Source organism: Oncorhynchus clarkii, chromosome 29 (assembly GCF_045791955.1).
Source record: "Oncorhynchus clarkii lewisi isolate Uvic-CL-2024 chromosome 29, UVic_Ocla_1.0, whole genome shotgun sequence".
Classification (NCBI taxonomy): Eukaryota; Metazoa; Chordata; class Actinopteri; order Salmoniformes; family Salmonidae; genus Oncorhynchus; species Oncorhynchus clarkii.
In genome coordinates, this window is record NC_092175.1 from 27,690,784 (window position 1) to 27,717,772 (window position 26,989).

Genomic DNA, 26,989 nt, shown 5'->3' on the forward strand with positions numbered 1-26,989 from the left:
ACTCTTGTAGTGGGCTGGGCGTAATGCACGCTGACACGGTCGCCAGGTGTATGGTGTTTCCTCCGACACATTGATGTGGCTGGCTTCCGGGTTAAGTAAGCATTGTGTCAAGAAGCAGTGCGGCTTGGCGGGGTTGTGTATCGGAGAACGCACAGCTCTCGACCTTCGCCTCTCCCTGCACTCAAGCATCAATACATTACTCATCCCCCAACACTGTCAACCAAGAGTCAAGACTAAACCCATTCACCTTGGTGGTGTGCAGACTGGTTGTATATTATTCTTAATTTCGCACAAACCAAACTATATATTCACAGTGTTATGAATGAATTGTGGTTTAGTTGGTAGCATTTCATAGTGTGACTGATTTGACTAATTTCATTATACTGTACAAAATTAGAGGTGCGCTATTTGATAGATTTCCCCGCTCCCCCTACCTCTGGCTTCCAGTGGGGAGACCTGAGGTTAACCTACCCCCGCCCTCTCCCCATCTCGTACTTCTGAGTGGGAGACCTTCCCAGGCAGTAGCCTGCCTAGCTCACAAAGTAGAATCAGGGCGCACACCCCGACAAGGTTAATTGACCTACAATCCCACACGGTGACATGATATCATTGACAAGAAGTGCAAATGAGCAATAGAAAACCGATCGTGCAAATGTCACCATTCCAACTTTTTTTGTGCGGGCTCCCCGTGCCCATGTCGCCTATACCTATATCCGCCACTGCGTACGGGAGTTGCAGCTATGGGACAAGACTGTAACTACCAACTAATTTCACGAAATTGGGGAGGAAAAAAATGTAAACATTTTTTTTAATGTCATTTTGGGCTCCCGAGTGGCACAGCGATCTAAGGCACTGAATCTCAGTGCAAGAGGCTTCACTACAGTCCCTGGTTTGAATCCAGGCTGTAGCACATCCGGCCATGGTTGGGAGTCCTATAGGGCGGCACATAATTGGCCCAGCGTTGCCCGGGTTTGGCCGGGGTGAGTAAGAATTTGTTCTTAAGTGACTTGTCTAGTTAAATAAAGGTTAAAGAAAAAACAAGTAAATAAATTAACAGTCATCTACAATAACAGCAATATCATCATCTACGACAACAATCCCCAGTATTCCTGCCATCATAATCATCATATTACCATTTCAATCATCAACACGATAGCACTATTCAACATGTTTTACCTACCATTCAGGTATGTGTTAAAAATGGAAACCCAGAGAGGTGTATTTAAAGGCCCAATGCAGCCATTTTTTTATATCGATATCATATCATTTCTGGGTAACAATGCAGTACCTTACTATAATAGTTTTCCTTTTAAATTGGCAAAAATGGCTTTTTCAGAAAAAAATGTTTTGTCTGGGAGTGGACTGAATGGGGAGGTTAACTGAAAACTAGCTGTTATGGGCAGTATGGTTTGGATCTCTCTTTGTTATCGGTCTATTAACCAATTGACCACCTGATGTCACGAGGCAAGCCAAAACTCTCGCCCATGCGAACAGGCTGATTAGAAGGTCCTATGTAGATTGTATTTTCAACCAAAAACTATTGGGAAATAACACTGCTCAATTTTCTTTACACTTATATAGTGTTAGTTTCATCAGCTGTTGTACAATGTGATACAAAACATAGGAAAACTGAATTTTGACTGCACCGGGCCTTTAAAGACAAATGTTTCTCTTGCCTCAGTTCCATAGTGTCTAACTGAGTAACAAGGTAGTATGTCATTGAACCCTAGGATAATGTATGAATATCAATGAGGTAGGTAGAGTATTATGGGATAGAACTTTAGGCCAATATGGATAGGACTATCTGAGATTGAGCCACATATAGAATAGGTTTGTTGAATCAGATCAATATGCAAATGACAACATAATTAATTTGACTTCGGTATAGAAAATCTAATTGTAGATTCTACGGTGTAGAATATGAATCTCCGTTTGTGTATATGAGAAAGTGACTGGTGTATGAGTGAGCACTTTGGACTGAGTTAATATGGATATGTGTGTGTGTCTGTCTGTCTGTGAGAGAGAGAGAGCACTATAACGAGGCCTGTCAATATGGATGTGTCTGTCTGTGAGTAGGAGAGAGCAGAGCTGAGCACAGAACTTGAGCTGCAGCTGAGACGAGTCTTAATTGATTTCACAGGGAGAGGAGCGGGGGAGGTGGCACATGCAGAGGATGGGGGATGGAATGGGGCGAAGGGGGTCTTAATTATTAATGACAGAATCTGCAGATGAAAACAGGGGGACAACAAGGCACTTTACATAACAGTGCAGCAGTACTCTCCTCTCTCTACCCGCGCTCTCCCTCTCCCTCTCCCTCTCCCTCTCCCTCTCCCTCTCCCTCTCCCTCTCCCTTTCCCTCTCTCCATTCAACACAGCCACCAGTCAGTGGAAACACCAACACAGCTGTGTGCCGGCCTGTCGCCATTTTGTGTGCCGGCCTGCCTCCGTATGTGATGTGAGAGAACCAGTGGATTTGGCAAGCCTAATGTTTACAGTGATTTAGTGGGGCTGGGGTGAGAGGCAGCATATCTGGACCAGTGCTCCCTCCATATGTAATACTTCACGGTGCCACGGCTCCTCCTCTGATGCATGCATCATTAAAGCACTCTCTCTGTAGTGCCTTGAAGGCCTCGTGAGAAGCTAGTGAGTGTGTCAGAGGGATGAAAAGACAGCGTAAATGGAGAGAGTGATACTTTCTCTAGATACAGACAGTACAGTGCCCTGTATCTATTATACACTCAGGGATCTGAGTCCTCTGACCCTATTGTGACCCCCAGGTCTGTTCCAGAGAGCCATAGCCCAGAGTGGCTCAGCCATCTCCAGCTGGTCGGTCAACTACCGACCCCTCATGTACACCCAGATCCTGGCTAAGAAGGTAGGCTGCAGCTACGGGGACACAGGCGACCTGGTGGAGTGTCTGAGGAGGAAAACCTTCAGGGAGCTGGTGGACCAGGACATCCAGCCGGCCAGATATCATATCGCCTTCGGCCCAGTGGTGGATGGAGACGTGGTGCCCGACGACCCTGAGATTCTCATGCAACAGGTCGGACTCAGCCTCTAGCTCCAAAACAACATGTCTATTCTGTCTTTCAATTATTCTTAACTGTATTTCTATCTGTCTTTCTCACAGTCTTTTATGTATTTGGCATTTTTATGCAACGTCTGCTATTACTGTTTCTATCGCAGTGTCTTTTTCTACCTCCATGTTCTGTGATGCTGTGTGTGTGTGTGCTGCCACCAGGGGGAGTTCCTGAACTATGACATCCTGCTGGGAGTGAACCAGGGAGAAGGGCTGAAATTTGTGGATGACAGTGAGGGGGATGATGGGATCTCTGCAGCCTCTTTTGACTACACCATCTCCAACTTTGTGGACAACCTGTATGGATACCCTGAGGGTGAGAGTTTGTTATAAATGTTCTCATACACACAAACATATTTGTCGCCCCCACAGGAGCAGAAGTAATGCTCCACTTACCCATGTATGTTATTAATAATAGATAAATATTTTATTTTGCAATGCTTTAGTATTTCATTGGTGGTTATTCAAGGGCTCTCTGTTCCTTAACCTCCCCATCTTTTGTTACTCTCTAATCTATCTCTTGCTCTCATTCTCTGTCTCCCCCCTCTCACTCTGTCTCTCTCTCTCTCTCTCTCTCTAATCTATCTATTGCTCTGATTCTATGTCTCCTCTCTCTTTCTCTCTTTCTCTCTCTCTCTCTCTCTCTCTCTCTCTCTCTCTCTCTCTCTCTCTCTCTCTCTCTCTCTCTCTCTCTCTCTCTCTCCATTTAAGGGGCTTTATTGGCATGGGAAACATATGTTTACATTGCCAAAGCAAGTTAAATAGATAATAAACAGTAACATTACACTCACAAAAGTTCCAAAATAATATATGATGTTGTAATGACATGCAAATAGTTGAAGTACAAAATGGAAAATATATTAACAGAAATATAGGTTGTAATTACAAAGGTGTTTGTTCTTCACTGGTTGCCCTTTTCTTGTGGCAACAGGTCACAAATCTTGCTGCTGTGATGGCACACTGTGGTATTTCACCCAATAGATATGGGAGTTTATGAAAATTGGATTTGTTTTCGATTCTTTGTGGGTCTGTGTAATCTGAGGGAAATATGTGTCTCTAGTATGGTCATACATTTGGCAGGAGGTTAGGAAGTGCAGCTCAGTTTCCACCTCATTTTGTGCACAGTGTGCACGGCAGCCTTTCTCAGTAGCAACACTATGCTCACTGAGTCTGTACATAGTCAAAGATTTCCTTCATTTTGGGTCAGTCACAGTGGTCAGGTATTCTTCCACTGTGTACTCTCTGTTTAGGGCCAAATAGCATTTTCGTTTGCTCAGTTTCTTTGTAAATTCTTTCCAATGTGTCAAGTAATTATCTTTTTGTTTTCTCATGATTTAGTTGGGTCTAATTGTGTTGCTGTCCTGGGGCTCTGTGGGGTCTGTTTATGTTTGTGAACAGAGCCCCAGGACCAGCTTGCTTAGGGGTCTCTTCTCCAGGTCCATTTCTCTGTAGGTGATGGCTTTGTTTTGGAAGGTTTGGAAATCACTTCCTTTTAGGTGGTAGTAGAGTTTAACGGCTCCTTTCTCAATTTTGATAATTAGTGAATATCGGCCTAATTATGCTCTGCATGCATTATTTGGTATTTTACGTTTTACTGAGGATATTTTTGCAGAATTTTTCATGCAGTGTCTCAATTTGGTGTTTTTCCCATTTTGTGAATTCTTGGTTGATGAGCAGACCCCAAACCTCACAACCATAAAGGGCAATGGGTTCTATAACTGATTCAAGTATTTTTTGCCAGATCCTAATTGGTATGTCGAATTTCATGTTCCTTTTGATGGCATAGGAGGCCCTTCTTGCCTTGTCTCTCAGATTGTTCACAGCTTTGTGGAAGTTACAGTGGGGCAAAAAAGTATTTAGTCAACCACCAATTGTGACAGACAAAATGAGAAAAAGGAAATCACATTGTAGGATTTTTAATGAATTTATTTGCAAATTATGGTGGAAAATAAGTATTTGGTCACCTACAAACAAGCAAGATTTCTGGCTCTCACAGACCTCTAACTTCTTCTTTAAGAGGCTCCTCTGTCCTCCACTCGTTACCTGTATTAATGGCACCTGTTTGAACTTGTTATCAGTATAAAAGACACCTGTCCACAACCTCAAACAGTCACACTCCAAACTCCACTATGGCCAAGACCAAAGAGCTGTCAAAGGACACCAGAAACAACATTGTAGACCTGCACCAGGCTGGGAAGACTGAATCTGCAATAAGTGAGCAGCTTGGTTTGAAGAAATCAACTGTGGGAGCAATTATTAGGAAATGGAAGACATACAAGACCACTGATAATCTCCCTCGATCTGGGGCTCAAGGCAAAGATCTCACCCCGTGGGGTCAAAATGATCACAAGAACAGTGAGCAAAAATCCCAAAACCACACGGGGGGACCTAGTGAATGACCTGCAGAGAGCTGGGACCAAAGTAACAAAGCCTACCATCAGTAACACACTACGCCGCCAGGGACTCAAATCCTGCAGTGCCAGACGTGTCCCCTTGCTTAAGCCAGTACATGTCCAGGCCCATCTGAAGTTTGCTAGAGAGCATTTGGATGATCCAGAAGAAGATTGGGAGAATGTCATATGGTCAGATGAAACCAAAATAGAAGGGACCAGGACCAGGACGACTGATAAGGAAAGAATGAATGGGGCCATGTATCGTGAGATTTTGAGTGAAAACCTCCTTCCATCAGCAAGGGCATTGAAGATGAAACGTTGCTGGGTCTTTCAGCATGACAATGATCCCAAACACACCGCCCGGGCAACGAAGGAGTGGCTTCGTAAGAAGCATTTCAAGGTCCTGGAGTGGCCTAGCCAGTCTCCAGATCTCAACCCCATAGAAAATCTTTGGAGGGAGTTGAAAGTCCGTGTTGCCCAGCAACAGCCCCAAAACATCACTGCTCTAGAGGAGATCTGCATGGAGGAATGGGCCAAAATACCAGCAACAGTGTGTGAAACCCTTTTGAAGACTTACAGAAAACGTTTGACCTCTGTCATTGCCAACAAAGGGTATATAACAAAGTATTGAGAAACTTTTGTTATTGACCAAATACTTATTTTCCACCATAATTTGCAAATAAATTCATTAAAAATCCTACAATGTGATTTTTTTTCTCATTTTGTCTGTCATAGTTGAAGTGTACCTATGATGAAAATTACAGGCCTCTCTCATCTTTTTAAGTGGGAGAACTTGCACAATTGGTGGCTGACTAAATACTTTTTTGCCCCACTGTGCCTGTGGCACTGATGTTGAGGCTGAGGTATGTATTGTTTTTTGTGTGCTCTAGGGCAATAGTGTCTAGGTGGAATTTGGATTCGTGGTCCTGGCAACTGGACCTTTTTGGAACACCATTATTTTTGTCCCAAGTCTGACCGAATCTGTGCAGAAGATCTAGGTGCCTCTGTGGTTCCTCCTTGGTTGGGGACCGAAGCACCAGATTTTCAGCAAACAGTAGACATTTGATTTCAGATTCTAGTAGGGTGAGGCTGGGTGCTGCAGATTGTTCAAGTTCCCTCGCCAATTCATTGATATATATGTTGAAGAGGGTGGGGCTTAAGCTACATCCCTGTCTCACCCCCGGCCCTGTGGAAAGAAATGTGTATGTTTGTTTTTTTTCAATTTTAACTGCACACTTGTTATTTGTGTACATGGATTTTATGTCATATGTTTTTCCCCCAACACCACTTTCCATCAATTTGTATAGCAGACCCTCATGCCAAATTGAGTGGAAACCTTTTTTTTTTTAAATCAGCAAAGCATGACAAGACTTTGCCTTTGTTTAGAATTTTTTGTTTGTCAATTACGGTGCGCAGGGTAAATACGTGGTCTGTCGTACGTTAATTTGGTAAAAAGCCAATTTGACATTTGCTCAGTACATTGTTTTCACTGAGGAAATGTTTGTCTGCTGTTAATGATAATGCAGAGGATTTTCAAATGGTTGATGTTGTTGCATATCCCCCGGGAGTTATTGGGGTCAAATTTTTCTCCACTTGTGGATTGGGGTGATCAGTCCTTGGTTCCAAATATTGGGGAAGATGCCAGAGCTGAGGATGATGTTAAAGAGTTTAAGTACAGTCCATTTAAAATTGTGGTCTGTGTATTTTATCATTTCATTTAGGATACCTTCAATCCCACAGGCCTTTTTGGGTTGGAGGGTTTGTATTTTGTCCTGTAGTTCATTTAATGTAATTGGAGAATCCAGTGGGTTCTGGTAGTCTTTAATAATTGATTCTAAGATTTGTATTTGATCACGTATTTGTTTTTGCTGTTTGTTCTTTGTTATAGAGCCCAAAAGATTGGAGTGATTTATCCATACATCTCCGTTTTGGATAGATTCATGTTGTTTGTTTAGAGTTTTCCAATATCCCAGAAGTGGTTAGAGAATATGGATTCTTCAATTACATTGAGCTGATTTTTGACGTGCTGTTCCTTATTTTTCCGTAGTGTATTTCTGTATTGTTTTAGTGATTCACCATAGTTCCCTAAAACACTTCTGTGAGCAGGCCTTTCTAATTGACCTGGCCCGTGTATCCTGGAAGGATATTGACCTCATCCCGTCAGTAGAGGATGCCTGGTCGTTCTTTTAAAGTAATTTCCTCACCATCTTAAATAAGTATGCCCCTTTCAAAAAATGTAGAACTGAGAACAGATATAGCCCTTGGTTCACTCCAGACTTGACTGCCCTTGACCAGTGTAAAAACACCATGTGGCGTACTGCACTAGCATCGAATAGTCCCCACGGTATGCAACTTTTCAGGGAAGTCAGGAACCAATACACACAGTCAGTTAGGAAAACAAAGGCTAGCTTTTTCAAACAGAAATGTGCATCCGGCAGCACTAATTCCAAAAAGTTTTGGGACACTCTAAAGTCCTTGGAGAATAACAGTACCTCCTCCCAGCTGCCCACTGCACTGAGACAAGGAACCACTGTCACCACTGATAAATCCACGATAATTGAGAATTTCAACAAGCATTTCTCTACGGCTGGCCATGCTTTCCACCTGGCTACCCCAACTATGGCCAACAGCTCTGCACCCCCCACAGCAACCGGCCCAAGCCTGTGAAGGTACCACGTTCATCTGTACAAACAATATTAGGCAAGTATAAACACCATGGGACCACGCAGCCGTCATACCGCTCAGGAAGGAGACGCGTTCTGCCTTCTAGAGATGAACATACTTTGGTGTGAAAAGTGCAAATCAATCCCAGAACAACAGCAAAGGACATTGTGAAGATGCTGGAGGAAACAGGCACAAAAGTATCTATATCCACAGTAAAACAAGTCCTATATCAACATAACCTGAAAGGCCACTCAGCGAGAAATAAGCCACTGCTCAAAAACCGCCATAAAAAAGCCAGACTACGGTTTGCAACTGCACATGGGGACAAAGATCGTACTTTTTGGAGAAATGTCCTCTGGTCTGATGAAACAAAAATATAATTGTTTGGCCATAATGACCACCGTTATGTTTGGAGGAAAAGCAGGCTTGCAAGCTGAAGAACACCATCCTAACTGTGAAGCACGGGGTGGCAGCATCATGTTGTGGGGGTGCTTTGCTGCAGAAGGGACTGGTGCACTTCACAAAATAGATGGCATCATAAGGCAGGAACATTTTGTGGATCTATTGGATACATCTCGAAATCAGTCAGGAAGTTAAAGCTTGGTCGCAAATGGGTCTTCCAAATGGACAATGACCCCAAGCATACTTCCAAAGTTGTGGCAAAATGGCTTAAGGACAACAAAGTCAAGGTATTGGAGTGGCCATCACAAAGCCCTGACGTCAATCCTGTAGAGAATGTGTGGGCAGAACTGAAAAAGCGTGTGCAATGGTCTGATATGGGGGGGCCAATATAGGGTGTGGCCAGGGTCTGCTTGGTGTGGTCTTAGTTGGTTGGTGTGTGGCTGGTGATGCTGTGGTGTGGGTGTAGGTCCTCTTGGCATGGGTTCCCTTGGTGCAGGTCCTTCGGGAGGGGGTCTTGCAGGTCTGGGAGGGTGTCTTGCTGGTCTGGGCGGGGTGTCCGTTGCTCTGTTGCTCCTGTGTGAGGTGTTGGGGCTACGGTTGAGGATGACGTCCTTCAGGTGCGTGCCGACGTCCTTCAGGGTCCTGGAAAAAGTTGGGATTGCTGCCTTGTGGAGGTGGACCTGGTCTTAAAGGCTGTTAAAGTCCAGGGTGGAGTGGTGGACCAGGTAGACATTTAGGTTTTGAGGCAGTCTTGCGAAATGCTTGCATTCACCCGCTGTATGGTGGCAGGGTGAAAGTATTTTTGTGGTAGCAGGGTGGAGATAAACACTTGTGTGCTGGGGTGAGTGGAAGAAGCTTTTTCAATCACTCCCAGCCTTGCTGGCTTGTCTGGTGGAGTGTCCTGCTCTCTGTCACACCTCAGCCTTCTGACCTCGTCCTTCAATGCCATGTGTGCCTCTTTAGGTTATCTCACATCAGTCCGTAGAGCAGCCAGCTCTCTCAGACAGCCGTCCATCGCCACATTCTGCCCTCCGGGTCTTGTTGTGCTTGTCTGTTTTGTGGGGTTTTTCTGTCTGGATTGTGTGGACTAGCTCTCTGAGCTCCAACATGTCTCTCTCCAGCTCTATGAATTCATCCCTCTCAATGATGGAGGAGCAGTGCAGTTGTGGAACCTGGGTGTGTTCAGTGCTGGGGGGGGGGGTGACTATCCTCGTCTGCAGGACAGTTTGAAGAGGTGTGATCAGACTCACTCAGGATGGGGAGTCATCACAGGGAGAGCTTTTCCTGCTGTGCTCGCTCTTTATCCCGTAAAGTCCTGCATGAGGATGCCCTGCACCATTACTGTCCCAGACTTGTACACGTTGACAGATGTTGTTTCAATTTCCTCAATGTCTAGTATTCTGAGTTTCCACCCTGGGCCAATACCCTCTCTGTTGGGGTAGTGTGCTCTTACAGCACTGTGCCATGCCAGGGGAGGGTCTGTGTGGGAAATGAAGTTGCTTACGTTCCCCTCTTTGTAGCAGTCAGCAAATAATGTTTCTGGATTGTCCTTAAGGAGGTTTTTTTTATACTTATTCCTGCAGTGTTATTTTTATTATACATTATACTGTATTGTAATGACCTCTGGACAGGGATAAGCCATTGGGGCTTCAAAGGTCGCTAAATTTGGGTGGGGGGAGCTGTGAAACTCTCCTGCCATTGTTGGGTTCAAGAGCTTTCACACATCTGACTTCACACCTCAGTGCTAATTGAAGGTGCTGCCAGGTCTGTTCTGTCCTAGCATTTTGGTAGCTTAGTATACTTATTTACTTAACTTTATATAACAAAATTACCTAGAGATGGTCTTTTTGGCTTCAGAAGTAGCTTCAGACTGAATATTACTCACTCAGTTCTGTGTTGGATTGTATTTCTAGGTTCCGCTGTGTTTCTTCTGCAGGTTTTGGTTTGTTAGAAGTTTTCTCTTGATAGTCCCTGCTCTCATTCTCTGCCCCCCCACCTGTCTCTCCCCCCTCTGTCTCTCTAATCTTTCTCTTGCTCTCATTCTCTGTCTCTACACTTTCTCTCACTCTAATCTCTCTCTTGCTCGTTCTCTGTCTCTCCTCCCTCTCTCTGCTTCTCCCCCTCTCTCTGTCTCTCTCTCATCTCTTTGTCTCCCCCTCTCTGTCTCTCCACACTCTCTCTGTCTCCCTAATCCCTCTCTTGCTCTCATTCTCTCTCTCTCTCTCTCTCTCTCTCTCTCTCTCTCTCTCTCTCTCTCTCTCTCTCTCTTGCTCATTCTCTCTCTCTCTCTCTCTCTCTCTTGCTCATTCTCTCTCTCTCTCATCTCTCTATTGCTCTCTCTGTTTCTCACCCCATCTGTCTGTCTCCAGGTAAGGACATCCTGAGGGAGACCATAAAGTTCATGTACACAGACTGGGCCGACAGGGACAACATAGACATGAGGAGGAAGACCCTGCTGGCACTGTTCACAGATCACCAGTGGGTGGCGCCAGCTGTGGCCACAGCCAAGCTGCACGCTGAGTTCCAGTCTCCTGTCTACTTCTACACCTTCCACCACCACTGCCAGACGGAGGCCCGGCCAGAGTGGGCGGACGCGGCCCACGGGGATGAGCTGCCCTACGTGTTTGGGGTCCCCATGGTGGGAGCCACAGACCTGTTCCCCTGTAACTTCTCCAAGAATGACGTCATGCTCAGTGCTGTGGTCATGACCTACTGGACCAACTTTGCCAAGACCGGGTCAGTACTGAACCTAGACAGGACCTAGACACAGCACTGAGATATCAAATTAGAAACATGCTCTATCAGATGCATACAGTACATGCTCAATTATTTTGATCATCTTTCATCTTTCTTTCCTTCCTTTTTTCCTTCCTTCCTTCTCTCTCTTGTTCTCTTTTTTTCCATCAGGGATCCCAACCTGCCTGTCCCTCAGGACACTAAGTTCATCCACACCAAGCCCAACCGCTTTGAGGAGGTCATCTGGACCAAGTTCAGCTCCAAGGACAAGCAGTACCTCCACATTGGCCTGAAGCCCCGCGTCAGGGACAACTACCGGGCCAACAAGGTGGCCTTCTGGCTGGAGCTGGTGCCTCACCTGCACTCCCTGCATGAGGATATCAACCCCATCACCACCCGGCTGCCACCTGGAGGAGGAGGTCCCCGCGTCCACCGGCCTGGCCCCCCTGGGGCACGCTCTACCCGCCACCCCGTCATCTCCACCAACCCCTCTGAACCCGAGCCAGACCCCTCCGAGCCGCCCCGCCGCAACCCGTTCCCCGACGAGATAAGGGACTACTCCACGGAGCTGAGTGTGACTGTGGCTGTGGGCGCCTCGCTGCTCTTCCTCAACGTGCTGGCCTTCGCAGCGCTCTACTACAAACGCGACAAGCGCCACGAGCTGCTGCAGAGACGCCACCGCCGCTTGTCCCCCCAGCGTGGCATGGGCACCGCCATGGGCTTGGGCATGGGAGGGGTGGGTGCCCCGTCCCACAATGACCTGGCACTGAGCCAGGAGGAGGAGCTCATGTCCCTGCAGATGAAGCAGCAGAGAGTAGAGATGGAGCATGGTATCGGCACGCCCCTCCCTTCCCGCGGTCTCCATGGCGACCTGGAGCCGCTGCGGGCGCAGGTGGGCCCGCCGGACTACACGCTGGCGCTGCGGCGGGCACCGGAGGACGTGCCGCTGATGACGGCAAACACCATCACCATGATGCCCAGCACTATCAGCGGCATGCAGCCCCTCCACCCCTTCAACACCTACCCCCCCGCCCCGGCACCCTCCACCACCCCCACCCCCGGCCACAGCAACAACGCCCTGCCACACCAACACTCCACCACCCGCGTATAGGACCAGGCATAACCTCTGGATCAGCAGAGATACAAATGAACACCACACAGACTGGTCCTCTCCTTCTTCTCTCTCTTACTGGGGTTATCCTCTCTTCTTTTTCTGTGTTGCTTTTTTCTCTTTCTCCGTGTCATTCTGTTCTCTGTCAATCTCCCCATGAGGCTGTGTTATCGCCCCCTACTGTTGGGATGCATGGCTCAGTCTGACTCAGGCTGTGGGCTGCTGGGACAAAGACTATCATTACCCAACTAACACATCTCTATCACACATCTTCCAACCTGTTCATATGTCTGTACAATCTGGGTATTTCACTCTCTTTCTCTCTCTCACTCTCTATCTTCCTCTCTCTCTCAAACAATATTACTGTTCTTCTTCTCTCTGCCTCCCACTCACTTCTCTCCATGTCTGTTCCTATAGCTCTTGATCACAACGTTCACACAATCCTCCCAGTTTCATTTTCATCCTATTTCTCTCTTGCGCAAATCACTTCTCCTCTTTGGAGTCTTTTATACAAACACATAAATGTAAATTATGTATTATTGATAAATTGTAAGGATATGAATGAAAAAGGTGAGATCCTGATATCTCGTTTTTACCAGCATTCTTGGTGCCAAGTACTGTGATAACGCTCTTCTTTCAATGGGGTCCAATGGACCACCTGGAGAGGCCCATCCTGACTTGATCTTACACAAGGAATTATCATAATCAAAAAAGTGCCAGACGTGTCATCTTTCTTTTTGATCTTTTGCAATTTATTTTTGTTTTTACTGCATTCAGTGTTGCACCTTGGCTGGGCTCTACTCAAGGGGGAAAATATTAAATATATCCATGTAAAAAATATGAGAGAATATTAAGATTTATAACTGTTTTTTTGTCTGGGATCTTCTGCATGATTTTTATTTTCTAAATGGAGGATGGGCATCAGAGTGGAAATCTTGAATTTTTCCTTTTTATTTCCAGGTTTGGCCTTGTTTTTTTTCTTGTTTTTTTTTTCTTTTCTTAAAGTACTTTCTTTTTGTTTTTTACGTCAGCTGAACTTCGTGCACAAGAAAACTATCTTCTATTCTGTAGATACTTCAAAAAGCCTTTCAAGAGATGAATATTGACTATGATTATAACAAGGACAACAAATATGTCCTTTATTTCTTTTCATTTCTTATCACTGAGGCTGTTCCACAAGCACCTGCCGCCCTGAAAGACTGATGGAAGCGGAGTGCAGGGGGTATGAGGGGGGCTCAGACAGACTGACTGACATACTGTAGGTCAAAGGTAAAAAAGCCTTGTACGCACGTTTTAGATCTTTCAACCGCACAACTGAACACAGGGACACAATGAACTCTGGACATTCATGAAAAAAAAACTGTTACAGAACAGATGTCGAGACAAAATACGAAAAACCTTGACATCAAAACCAACAGCGACGATGGAGAGACGACTCTTCAGAAGAAGCCTGATATGTCTCCGATGCACTGAGGATGCGTTCTAAATCTCGAGTAGAAAAAAAACATTTGATACACATTACTCACATATACACAGAAAGAAAAAAAAACCTGGCAGGATTGAGTTCCCCATGTTTTTCCTGTTCTGTTTCCTGTCTTGTTTTGGGATGATGATGATCACACTGGGGTTAGACTGGCATCTGTCACAGGGGCCGGGACTCAGAAAAAAGAACAAAACAAACACCATCGAAAACAAACTGTACATTTTTTTAAGTGTAAGAGAACAAAGTGGTATTTGTAAATATTATGTTTATGGTTTGGTTTATGAGTGAACGGTGAAATCTTTCCTTTGTGACAACAGGTGCAAGTTCAGACGGCTGATCCGTTGTTGTTGTTTGATTCTCTTTCATTTCTTAGATTTTCAAGGTCAAAGTGCAACAAGCTATGGGAACATGTAGACAGTTATTAACATACAGGAATGATCTGTGAACTACATCTAAAATCCTAGCATGATTGAGTTCAACATAATAGCAGTAGGTAAGGGGATACGGCTCAGGTTTCTCTAGGGTAGAAAGGACATACTGGATGTGTGTGGGGTTTTGGATGGAGGTGGGCATTACTTGCACAATTGTCAATTGCCACATCAATCATGAAGACAGATTTTGTTTGGATTAATTTAAGATGAGCCTTCTGCATCCGTTAAGTGGCCAAAGATAAGAGCTGCATAAATAGCAGATTTAGATAGAATAGGGATACAGAGAAAAAGAAAATAGGAGAGTGATCAAGAGCGAGAGACAGAAGGAAAGAAAACCGGAAGGCACTGATGGAGAGTGGTAGAGATAAAGCCATGGTTTGAAACTGTGCTCAACCCAAACCTACAGAACTAGGAAACTTTAATCTTGATGGCGGTGCTGTTGGTACTTGTTAGTGACACTCACTGTCCTGAGATATGACATACAGTATTACCCATAGCTTAGAACAGGTACAGTATGTTGTCAACTCCTTTGTACTCTTTAGTCTTGTTTCAGACTCTGATGGTTGTGGTTGCTTTGCTATCCTTTACTATAATGTCTGCCATGCACACTCTCTGTTTAAGTCATTTTCTGGGAATATCAGCCCACCTGTTTGCTGTCCATTTGAGAGGCCCATGTTTCCAAAAAGGAAAAGTGAAAAAATACAGTATTTTTCTAAAAAAAAAAATATATATATATATATATATATATATATGACTGAAATTTGGAAACCAGGGATATGGCAGCCAACAGACTCTGGAAGCACACTCTCACCAAGTTTACACAGTGACACTAAAGTCTGACTTTGGCTCAATGTTACAAAGAAACATTACAAGGATGCAAATCTCTACTTTTCCAAGGTTCACGCTGGGTTGCCCAAAAAGGTTTGCACCTGTTTGTCTCTGTTTTCATTTAGTCTGAAATCAGCACTTACTGGAGGATTAAGACACTGTAAGGAAGCATAACGAACGGGTTTAAAGAATGAAGTTAATATTTCTATTTCATATAGAGGCTATTACAGACTGTATGTTGTGCACCTGAAATGGAGAACATTAAAAATACATTCTTAAACAAATTATCACATTTGCCTCCCTGTTATTGTCTATGAACACACATCTAATTATTTAAATCGATAATCTGTGAGTGGTTGCTGATCTGATTAATAATTTCCCACGTTGACATACTTTGGTTGGTGTTCTTTTGTGTGTTTTTTGTTTTGGGTGAGCATTTGGTCTATATGCACAAATATGAGATGATTTCCTGATGATGTCTTTTTCTTTTTATAGCCATAGAGCTGTTCTTTGTGTATGCAGGGTCTAAGTAGGGCAATGATGTCACGGTCTATCCAGCAGAGGGCAACAGAGTGCAGAACTGTCTCCAGGAACTGAACTCATTCTCATCTTCAATTCTCCACCTGCCAGGCCGGAAGAGCTGTATGTGCTGCCTGGTGGTGAAATACAATGTCTGCTCTGACCCCAAAGACAGGGTGAGCCAGAGAAAGGTAGAGAGAGTGGGCATGGAGGGAGGGAGGGGTACAGACAGACAGAGGGCAGAAGTGAGAAGTGATCAATACATTGTCTTGCAGCAAAGTGTACCTGTGGTCTGAATTATAACGGCACTGAGCAAGGATATTACATGAACACACAAACACTGACTTCAGTATGTTAAACCTTAGCATCAATGAGAAACCTATGGTTCAAAGACTAAAAGGGACACACTCATATATGAAAATAGAGATTTATATAAAAACACGGTTAAGACAAGTTTAATGCAAGCTGTATAAATAGAACATAATATACAATTCTTGGAATTATGACTTTATATATGATCTTCTACGATGTGTTCCATCTGTAGCTTATTCCACTGCATGCATCAGAGCTCTTTGGCAGTACTGCTAGGTAGTATGAGGAACTGGTGAGGTCAATGAGCTGTAGAACTTCCGTTTTTTTCTCTCTCACTCATTCATGTTCTCACCAACTCCACCCACAGGGAACTTACTTATCCACCAGTTTTTGTCCGGTCAGCAATCACCTTGTCTACACATTCCATACTGGTAAGCCATTCAGAGACTTCGTCCAATCACCTCATCCTCTCTCTAAAGTGCCAGACGTGTCATCCGGGTCCAATCACAGAGGAAAGCTCCAATCAAGTGCTGTTCTGTTGACAGGCAGGTGCGTTGGTGAGCAGCAGGCAAACCTTCCCTCGTAGGAAGTTGGTGTGGACATGGAGCAGCTCAGATAAGGACGACACCTTCCTAGTCACTAAGTCACCTACTGCTGGTGCTGGAGGAAGGGGCAGGTCCTGTTCAATGGATGGGAGGAAGAACAAGGTTTAGTACACAACCCTGGGGAAAAAAGCACCACTCATCTGTTCTGTGGAAGAGGGTCTATTCCAGGTTCTTCTTGGCCTGCTACTCCATACCAAACCGTATGCAGCCAAATAGAACCCCCATTCTGTCACCTTTCCACTAACTTCCACTGCCATACCCGGCCTGCTCAATGCCATCTCAGTCACTGAACTGCAGTACCCTTAAAAGGCACAAGTTTCTGAGAAGAGTGGCGCCTCTGACAGAAAAGCAAACAAAGCGTGGCAGGTAGGCGGTGGTACACTGAGGGGAGAGGGCAGAGAGGACAAGGGAATGTCTGGCTGACTGTACCCATCACAGGCTTCTCTAGGGTAGGGGGAAGCATTCGGAATTTTGGATGAAAAGCATGCCCAAATTAAATGGCCTGCTACTCGGGTCCAGAAGATATGATATGCATATAACTGGTAGATTTGGATAGAAAACACTCTAAAGTTTCCAAAACTGTTAAAATAGTGTCTGTGAGTATAACAGAACTGATTTGGCAGGCGAACACCTGAGAAAAATCCATTCATTTTTTGGTTTTGTAGTTTTCTATTCAATGCCATTACAGTATCCATTGACTTAGGACTCAATTTGCAGTTCCTATGCCTTCCACTAGATGGCATCAGTCTTTAGAAATTGTTTCAGGCTTGTATTCTTATAAATGAGGGAGTAAGACCAGTCTGAATGAGTGGACCCTGAAGTGTCACAGAGCTTTTTCATGTGCAAGAGAGTGCATTTCTTGTTTACCTTTTATATTGATGACGTTATTGTCCGGTTGAAATATTATAGATAATTTAGGCTAAAAACAACCTGAGGATTGAATATAAACATCGTTTGACATGTTTCTATGAACTTTACGGATACAATTTGGATTTTTCGTCTGCCTGTTTTGACTGAGTTTGAGCCTGTGGATTACTGAAGAAAACGAGCAACAAAAACTGTTTGTAATAATTTGTCAACTGGGCTATGTTCTCAAATAATCGTAAGGTATGCTTTCGCCGTAAAGCATTTTAAAAATCTGACACCGTGGTTGGATTCACAAGAAGTTAATCTTTAAACCTATGTAAAATATGTTTTGTTTTCTGAATTTTTATAATGAGTATTTCTGTATTTGAATTTGGCGCTCTGCAATCTCACTGGATGTCGGCCAGATGGGACGCTAGCGTCCCACATAGCCTAGAGAGTAATGGCTGGAACGTGGGAGGATGTGTGTTGGATACCATTGCATTCACTCCATTCCAGGCATTGTTTTTAGATGTCCTCCCTGCACCAGCCTCCTTTGGTACCTTTGTTCCATGACCTTTCCAAGAACACTTATCTATTCCCAATGAGGCTCTCTGCAGGGGAGGTTCAGTACAGTACAGTCGAGTATAGTACGTACAAACTGACTCACACATACGGTGTCACGCCCTGCTCTGTTTCACGTCTTTGTGCTTGTCTCCACCCCCCTCCAGGTGTCGCCCATCTTCACCATTATCCCCTGTGTATTTATACATGTGTTCTCTGTTTGTCTGTTGCCAGTTCACTTTGTTCATAGAATCCCTACCAGCATTTTGTTTCCCTGCTCCCACCTGTTTCCTTGCTCCTGTTTTCTAGTTTCCCGGTTCTGACCGTTCTGCCTGCCTTGACCCTGAGCCTGCCTGTCATCCTGTACCTTTGCCCCACTACTCTGGATTACCGACCTCTGCCTGACCTGGGCCTGCGCCTGCTTGCTGTTTTGTACCTTACACCCTTTCTGGATTATTGACCCCTGCCTGCCTCTACCTGTCGTTTGCCCGTCCCTGTTTAAGGAATAAACTTTTGTTTTTTCAACACTGTCTGCACGGGGTCATACCTTAAAACGTGATATACGGTAGAAACAGAGACACAAAACATATCTGATAAGTGGGATAGGAGTTTTTCCTGGTTAGGTCATGTGATCAGGAATAACTCTGGGCCTATTGGCTTTACCATGTGATCAGACCAGGAACTCTCCTGGCCCTACATAACAAAAAGGTTCACACCACAGTCCCATCCACTGAACATGCTGTAGACGAGACACTCACACTCCTCAGTGAGTCACCTGGATGTGGAGGCTGCGCAGCACCTGGCCCAGGCTGTGGATGTTGCTCTTGTTGTTGTCGATGAGGATCTGCACGGCAACACGGCTCACTGACTCCCTCACAGCACCCAGGGCCTGGCCGAACAGAGACATCCCCGACTGGACCTCCAAAGCCTGCTCCTCAGTCTGGGAATACACACATACACGCATTATATACATGCGTACGCTAAAACCAAAACTCACAGAATGTCATAATACATTATCATTATATAGCTAAAGATGCATGCACATTAGGGTGAATCCTGTATTAATGGGTACACTGTACAGAAATACATGTATTGGCAGTTAGAGCTCAGTGGACTCAATGGACTCCATGTAAGTTCAAATCAAATCAAATGTTAACTTTGTAAACAATAGGTGTGGCCTAACAGTGAAATGCTTACTTACGGGCCCTTCCCAGCAATGCAAAGAAAGAAAATGGAAAAGTAAAACATAATAATAATAAACGTAATAATAAAATAATATATGTTGCACAATGAATAACTTGGCAATATACAAAGGGTACCAGTACCGAGACAATGTACAGGGGTATGAGATAATTGAGTTAGATATGTACTGTGCATATACAGTGCCTTGCGAAAGTATTCGGCCCCCTTGAACTTTGCGACCTTTTGCCACATTTCAGGCTTCAAACATAAAGATATAAAACTGTATTTTTTTGTGAAGAATCAACAACAAGTGGGACACAATCATGAAGTGGAACGACATTTATTGGATATTTCAAACTTTTTTAACAAATCAAAAACTGAAAAAATGGGCGTGCAAAATTATTCAGCCCCCTTAAGTTAATACTTTGTAGCGCCACCTTTTGCTGCGATTACAGCTGTAAGTCGCTTGGGGTATGTCTCTATCAGTTTTGCACATCGAGAGACTGCAATTTTTATTTTTTTTAGATTTTGCTTTATGTTTTGGATCATTGTCTTATTGGAAGACAAATCTCCGTCCCAGTCTCAGGTCTTTTGCAGACTCCATCAGGTTTTCTTCCAGAATGGTCCTGTATTTGGCTCCATCCATCTTCCCATCAATTTTAACGATCTTCCCTGTCCCTGCTGAAGAAAAGCAGGCCCAAACCATGATGCTGCCACCACCATGTTTGACAGTGGGGATGGTGTGTTCATGGTGATGAGCTGTGTTGCTTTTACGCCAAACATAACGTTTTGCATTGTTGCCAATTTTGGTTTCATCTGACCAGAGCACCTTCTTCCACATGTTTGGTGTGTCTCCCAGGTGGCTTGTGGCAAACTTTAAACAACACTTTTTATGGATATCTTTAAGAAATGGCTTTCTTCTTGCCACTCTTCCATAAAGGCCAGATTTGTGCAATATACGACTGATTGTTGTCCTATGGACAGAGTCTCCCACCTCAGCTGTAGATCTCTGCAGTTCATCCAGAGTGATCATGGGCCTCTTGGCTGCATCTCTGATCAGTCTTCTCCTTGTATGAGCTGAAAGTTTAGAGGGACGGCCAGGTCTTGGTAGATTTGCAGTGGTCTGATACTCCTTCCATTTCAATATTATCGCTTGCACAGTGCTCCTTGGGATGTTTAAAGCTTGGGAAATCTTTTTGTATCCAAATCCGGCTTTAAACTTCTTCACAACAGTATCTCGGACCTGCCTGGTGTGTTCCTTGTTCTTCATGATGCTCTCTGCGCTTTTAACGGACCTCTGAGACTATCACAGTGCAGGTGCATTTATACGGAGACTTGATTACACACAGGTGGATTGTATTTATCATCATTAGTCATTTAGGTCAACATTGGATCATTCAGAGATCCTCACTGAACTTCTGGAGAGAGTTTGCTGCACTGAAAGTAAAGGGGCTGAATAATTTTGCACGCCCAATTTTTCAGTTTTTGAATTCTTAAAAAAGTTTGAAATATCCAATAAATGTCGTTCCACTTCATGATTGTGTCCCACTTGTTGTTGATTCTTCACAAAAAAAATACAGTTTTATATCTTTATGTTTGAAGCCTGAAATGTGGCAAAAGATCGCAAAGTTCAAGGGGGCCGAATACTTTCGCAAGGCACTGTAACTAGAAATAAAGTGACAGATAGTAAACAGTAGCAGCGGCGTATGTGATGAGTCAAAAAAGTTAGTGTAAAAAGGGTCAATGCAGATAGTCTGGGTAGCTATTTGGTTGACTATTTCACTAACTCTTTTGCAGTCTTATGGCTTGGGGGTAGAAGCTGTTCAGGGTCCTGTTGGTTCAAGACTTGGTGCACCAGTCCCACTTGCTGTGCAGTAGCAGAGAGAACAGTCTATAACTTGGGTGGCTTGAGTCTTTGACAATTTTTAGGGCTTTCCACTGATACCGCCTGGTATAGAGGTCCTGGATGGTAGGGAGCTCGGCACCAGGGATGTACTGAGCCGTCTGCACCACCCTCTGTAGCGCCTTGCGGTCGGTTGCCAAGCAGTTGCCATACCAAGCGGTGATGCAGCCAGTCAAGATGCTCTTAATGGTGCAGCTGTGGAACTTTTTGAGGATCTTTTTGAGGATCTATCCATGTCAAATCTTTTTAGCTTCCTGAGGGGGAAGAGGTGTTGTCGTGCCCTCTTCACCACTGTGTTGGTGTTTTTGGACCATGATAGATGTGATGTGGACACAGAGGAACTTGAAGCTCTCGACCCGCTCCGCTACAACCCTGTCGATGTGAATGGGGGCGAGCTTGGCCCTTCATTTCCTGTAGTCCATGATCAGCTCCTTTGTCTTGCTGAGGTTGAGGGAGAGGTTCTTGTCCTGCCACTCTTCCAGGTCTCTAACCTACACCCTATAGGCTGTCTCATCATCGTCGGTGATCAGGCCTACCACCGTTATGTCATCTGCAAACTTAATGATGGTGTTGGAGTCATCCGTGGCCATGCAGGTGAACAGGGAGTACAGGAGGGGACTAAGCACACACCCTTGAGGGGTTCCCGTGTTGAGGGTCAGCGTGGCGTCTCTGTTGTTGCTTACCCTCACCACCTGGGGGCGTACCATCAGGAAGTCCATGATCCAGTTGCAGAGGGAGGTGTTCTGTCCCAGGGTCCTTAGCTTAGTGATGAGCATGGAGGGCACTATGATGTTGAACGCTGAGCTGTAGTCAATGAATAGCATTCTCACATTCTCACATTCTCACAAAAAAAAGAGGAAGGGAAGGGAAGCGCTGCTAAGGTACACAATAGTAGGTTTTGGGAGACAGAAGATGCTCTTTGGTAAAAGGGGTAAATTGGTCGTCAAAAAGAAAGGAGGACCAAGGCACTCTTCATATAATTAATTCAAATGGCTTTATTTGTATGGCATGTTCAATGGAAACACATTTTAAAAACATTTGGCTGCATGGCCTTCACCAGGGAGTACTCCATTGAACATGCCATACAAATAAAGGCATTTTAATTAATTATATGAAGAGTTCCTTGGTCCTCCTTTCTTTTTGATTCTCATGTAGGTGTTCCTTTTGTCCATGTGGGAAAGGGCAGTGTGGAATGCAATAGAGATTGCGTCATCTGTGGATCTGTTGAGGCAGTATGTGAATTGGAGTGGGTCCAGGGTGTCTGGGATGATAGTGTTGATGTGAGCCATGATCAGCCTTTCAAAGCATTTCATGGCTACAGATGTGAGTGCTACTGGGCGATAGTCATATAGACATCTTACCAATATTGGTGCACAATTTCTACTTAAAATATCAAAGGGCACTCATCAAAAAGCACTCATTTCGTGGAACAACTCAGGTATTGAACTGATAGACAGGTACTCACATCCTTTGTCTCCCAGACTACAAAGTCAACATTTGTCAGAGGAACCACAAATGTGCCTGTCACTCCACACCCTGCCTTGCAACCTCGCTGCAAGAGGGAAGGAAGGCAAGACATATTGACACAGTTAGGGTAAGATGAGACACACCGACAGATCAAACACACTAACAAAGCTGAATTGTCTCTGCACATAATACACTCTGGTAGTATCATCATCCACCTTCTAATGTGACATTTTTCAAACATTTAAAAGTAGCTCAGGTCCATGATGGTTAGACCTCAGCTCACCAGAGCGGTCTCTGTGTCGCGGGCCTCCATGATGAAGCGATCCAGGACGCTGGGGTCACAGATGGGCCTGACAGGAGAAGGGAGGCCTCGTCCTGCCCACTGGAGTACCGTCAGCAGTACCACCACCGGCCCTGGGACACACACACACACATCATCAGGCTAATGCTAGAAATGGTGGCTGAGAGCAGTTACAGACTGGCAGCAAATATGACAATCACATAACAGGAAGTTATGTCAACCAGTTCCAGAGAATAGAAGGTCACTAGAGCAAGTACAGTGTGAAGGTTGTACAATATTAACTGACTGTTTTGACTGTTGGACTGGGAAAACCCATTCGAGCCAATACGATGGCTTCTCTATGAGGTGGGTTATAAAATCTAATTCTGATTTACTTCTGCAGAGGATTTACACAGAAGAGACATCAACCCCCTATGACAACTAACTCCCAGGTTTCCCGGATTTATTGACCAATAACTGCAGACAGGTTTGTGGCCATGCACATCATTCTAACCCTGAGAAGAACACATAAACACAATGTCAGATAAATAATCATGAGGTTATTGTGCTTGTCACTCTTACTGTAATGCATTGTTTCAGAACATAATGATACCTTACTGTATGTCATGGATTTCTGTAGAGGTACAGTTGAAGAAGTCGGAAGTTTACATACACTTAGGTTGGAGTTATTCAAACTTGTTTTTCAACCACTATACACATATTTCTTGTTAACAAAATATAGTTTTGGCAAGTCGGCTAAGACATCTACTTTGTGCATAACACAAGTAATTTTTCCAACAATTGTTTACAGATTAAGTATAATTCAAGTATAATTCAAGTATAATTCACTGTATCACAATTCCAGTGGGTCAGAAGTTACATACACTAAGTTGACTGTGCCTTTAAACAGCTTGGAAAATTCCTGAAAATTATGTCATGGATTTAGAAGCTTCTGATAGGCTAATTGACATCATTTGAGTCAATTGGATGTGTACCTGTGGATGTATTTCAAGGCCTACCGTCAAACTCAGTGCCTCTTTGCTTGGCATCATGGGAAAATCAAAAGAAATCAGCCAAGACCTCAGAATTTTTTTTCTCCAAATGCCTGAAGGTACCACGTTCATCTGTACAAACAATAGTATGCAAGTATAAACACCATGGGACTATGCAGCCGTCATACCGCTCAGGAAGGAGATACGTTCTGTCTCCTAGAGATGAACATACTTTGGTGCGAAAAGTGCAAATCAATCCCAGAACAACAGCAAAGGACCTTGTGAAGATGCTAGAGGAAACAGGTAAAACGTATCTATATCCACAGAAAATGAGTCCTATATCGACATAACCTGAAAGGCCGCTCAGCAAGGAAGAATCATAAAAAATCCAGACTATGGTTTCCAACTGCACATGGGAACAAAGATCGTACTTTTTGGAGAAATGTCCTCTGGTCTGATGAAACAAAAATAGAACTGTTTGGCTATAATGACTATCATTATGTTTGGAGGAAAAAGGGGGAGGCTTGCAAGCCGAAGAACACTATCCCAACTGTGAAGCACGGGGGTGGAAGCTTCATGTTGTGGGGGTGCTTTGCTGCAGGAGGGACTGGTGCACTTCACAAAATAGATGGCATCATGAGGATGGAAAATTATGTGGATATATTGAAGCAACATCTTAAGACATCAGTCAGGAAGTTAAAAATGGCGTAAGGACAACAAAGTCAAGGTATTGGATTGACCATCACAAAGCCTGAACTCAATCCTATAGAAAATTTGTGGGCAGAACTGAAAAAGCATGTGTATTTTCATTCTAGGTTAACCGTGTCGTGTTTTGGCAAGCTGCCATGTACTTATTGATTTATCTTATCACACTGTATGCTGAACATACAAGTACAGGCTGTCATTCTTCAGCGGTCTGTTCTAAATGAGGAGAATGGATGGCATTGATGTACCCAGTAACCCATCCGGATTCCCACAGTGATTCGCCCATCTGATGACGTCATAAACGTTTTTGTGATTGTTTCTAGTCTTTCGTAACTGATTTAAGAATGAGGAAATGCCATATTTTACTTTGCAATGGTTGCCATATGCTTTGAATGAACATTGATTCAAATGCCTAATTGATTATTGTGCATAAGTATATTTTCTCTATTGTTTTATTTGTGTGGAAAATAATTTATCACAGATAGGCCTATAGTCTATAAATATACAGGTAAATTGAGCCAAAGGGTTAGTTGGGCCACACCTTGTTTCTAGGACACCATCAATGGTGTAAAGTACATATGTATTTTTGTGACGAATGTGTACTTTTACTTTACGATATATATTTTTTACAACTTTTTACTTTTATACTTTTTCCTCCATACATTTTCCCTGACACCCAAAGTACTAGTTACATTTAGGTCAGGAAAAAGGTCAAATTCACGCTCTTAACAAGAGAACATCCCTGATCATCCCCACTGCCTCTGATCTGGTGGACTCACTAAACACAAATGCTTAATTTGAAATGATGTCTAAATGTTGAAGTGTGCCCAAGGCAACAAAAAAAATTGGAACATTGTGCCATCTTGGTTTGCTTAATGTAGACGATTTGAAATAATTTGTTCTTATACCTTTGATACCTTTTACCTTTGAAAGGGTAAGTGATATTGAACAGAGATATCTATATCTGAATGTAGGCATGTGACACAGGGTGGACTTTAGCTTTCCTATTTAACTGAATTTTCACAGATCTATGTTTGCTTTCACCAATGACTGACCTTAATAATTGCTGATTGCATGTGTGTCCTGTGACTCTGAGATTTGTGGTGCTTAATATAATACATTTTTTGTGTGATCCTCCTGTGATTGGAGGATCCCTAAACTACTCTCACTTTCATTGCAGTTCACGCCCTCTGCCTCCTTTTTAACCTTTGGTGCACCTGTGTTTGCGTCAAGTACGTCCGTGACGCTGGAGTGCAAGATACAAGTTGTCGTCCAAACTACAAAGTTCTGCACTACAGAGCTCTGGTTGGAGCTAGCACGTAGTGGCATCCGTCCTTAAAATAGTTCGCCCTGCGTTCAGGGTTGTCGGCTGTCATTTTTTATTTTGTAGTTCTTGCTCCAAGAGGGGTGTGTATCACCATCAGGGTATGTATCATTGACTGTGGTTATTTATACTGGCAAAGTTGAAACATAATATGGCGAGTTGGTTTGGAATGTTGTAACTGAAAGATCTTTGTAATAAAATGGTATTGTTGATATAGTTTTGCCTGGTCCATTGTATTGCTCATGATCCAATCCAAAAGGTGGCCTGTCATCCCAAACCTGTGTGTTTTATGGTGCTTTCAAGAGAACTGGGAACCCTGAAAAAATCAGGATGTCAGTGATCTTCAGGTTGGAAAGTCAGAGCTCTAGAAAGAGGCCCGAGTTCCCGACTTGGAATTTTGAGTTGGATGTCCGTTAAAAACACATTTTCCCAGTCGGAGCTTGTTTTTTTTCTTCTTCGAGTTCCCAGTTGTCTTGAACGCACTGAAGTCGGAAATATTTCCCAGTTACAAGTAACGAGTTCTCAGTTGTTTTGAACGCAGCATTTCACTGGTTGAAGTGTTCCCTGTATTAAACAGAAACTGGCGTAGTCTGATAATTGAGCCATTTTAGTCACAGCCCCTCCCTGCCAGGGTGTGACGCATACATTTAAGATATACAATGTATCACACCCCCATTCCATGAATTAAACTTTGACCTACCATCGCCCACTGTCCCAGGACACCATCACCAATTTAACCCAAGGTGGCTCAATTTACCCTGTCCCTATGCTTTTTGGGGACACGGTATGTTTTCAAAACTGTTATGTTTACATGAATTCTGATTATTTCCAGGGATACCCATCCTGAAATATATGCAGATATATTTGTTAGAAATAATACTATATTTCCCTTGATGTAGTGATGCTTAATGTTTAAAAAAAATGCTCAATATACCACACTCCCCTAATCTAGGAGTGAAGATTGTCTATAGGTGTAGCATATGTCCATTTATTGTTTGGGGGTGACCTGCAGTTGTAAAAAATACAGACCTATTCATATAGCTTTAGGGATTTTTTTAGACGCAAAAAGATTGCATGTGCCAATAAGGACAGAGGAACCAAATACGAACCACTTAGCAACTAAAAAAATGAGAAGCATCTAAAATCCTTTTGTCCGGTCAATGCTG

The 26,989-nt window shown here is 43.8% G+C and overlaps 2 protein-coding genes across 2 annotated transcripts in view; one reads left to right on the forward strand and one right to left on the reverse strand.

Moving 5' to 3' along the window:
• Positions 1–13,589, forward strand: part of LOC139388465 (neuroligin-2-like) — an 80,192-nt gene extending 66,603 nt beyond the window's left edge. The window contains exons 6-9 of the mRNA XM_071135133.1: positions 2,778–3,043; positions 3,242–3,395; positions 10,908–11,274; positions 11,446–13,589. Of these exons, the coding sequence (XP_070991234.1) occupies positions 2,778–3,043; positions 3,242–3,395; positions 10,908–11,274; positions 11,446–12,385 (1,727 nt within the window). The 3' untranslated portion in view covers positions 12,386–13,589. The remainder of the gene's footprint in view (positions 1–2,777; positions 3,044–3,241; positions 3,396–10,907; positions 11,275–11,445) is intronic.
• Positions 13,590–16,461: 2,872 nt separating this feature from the next.
• Positions 16,462–23,209, reverse strand: LOC139388463 (erythropoietin-like). Its single transcript, XM_071135128.1, has 4 exons — positions 22,806–23,209; positions 22,521–22,607; positions 18,746–18,910; positions 16,462–16,637 (listed from the first exon to the last, which is right to left on the reverse strand). The coding sequence occupies exons 1-4, from the start codon at positions 22,833–22,835 to the stop codon at positions 16,482–16,484; spliced, it is 438 nt and encodes a 145-aa protein (XP_070991229.1). The 5' UTR covers positions 22,836–23,209; the 3' UTR covers positions 16,462–16,481.
• Positions 23,210–26,989: the final 3,780 nt, after the last annotated feature.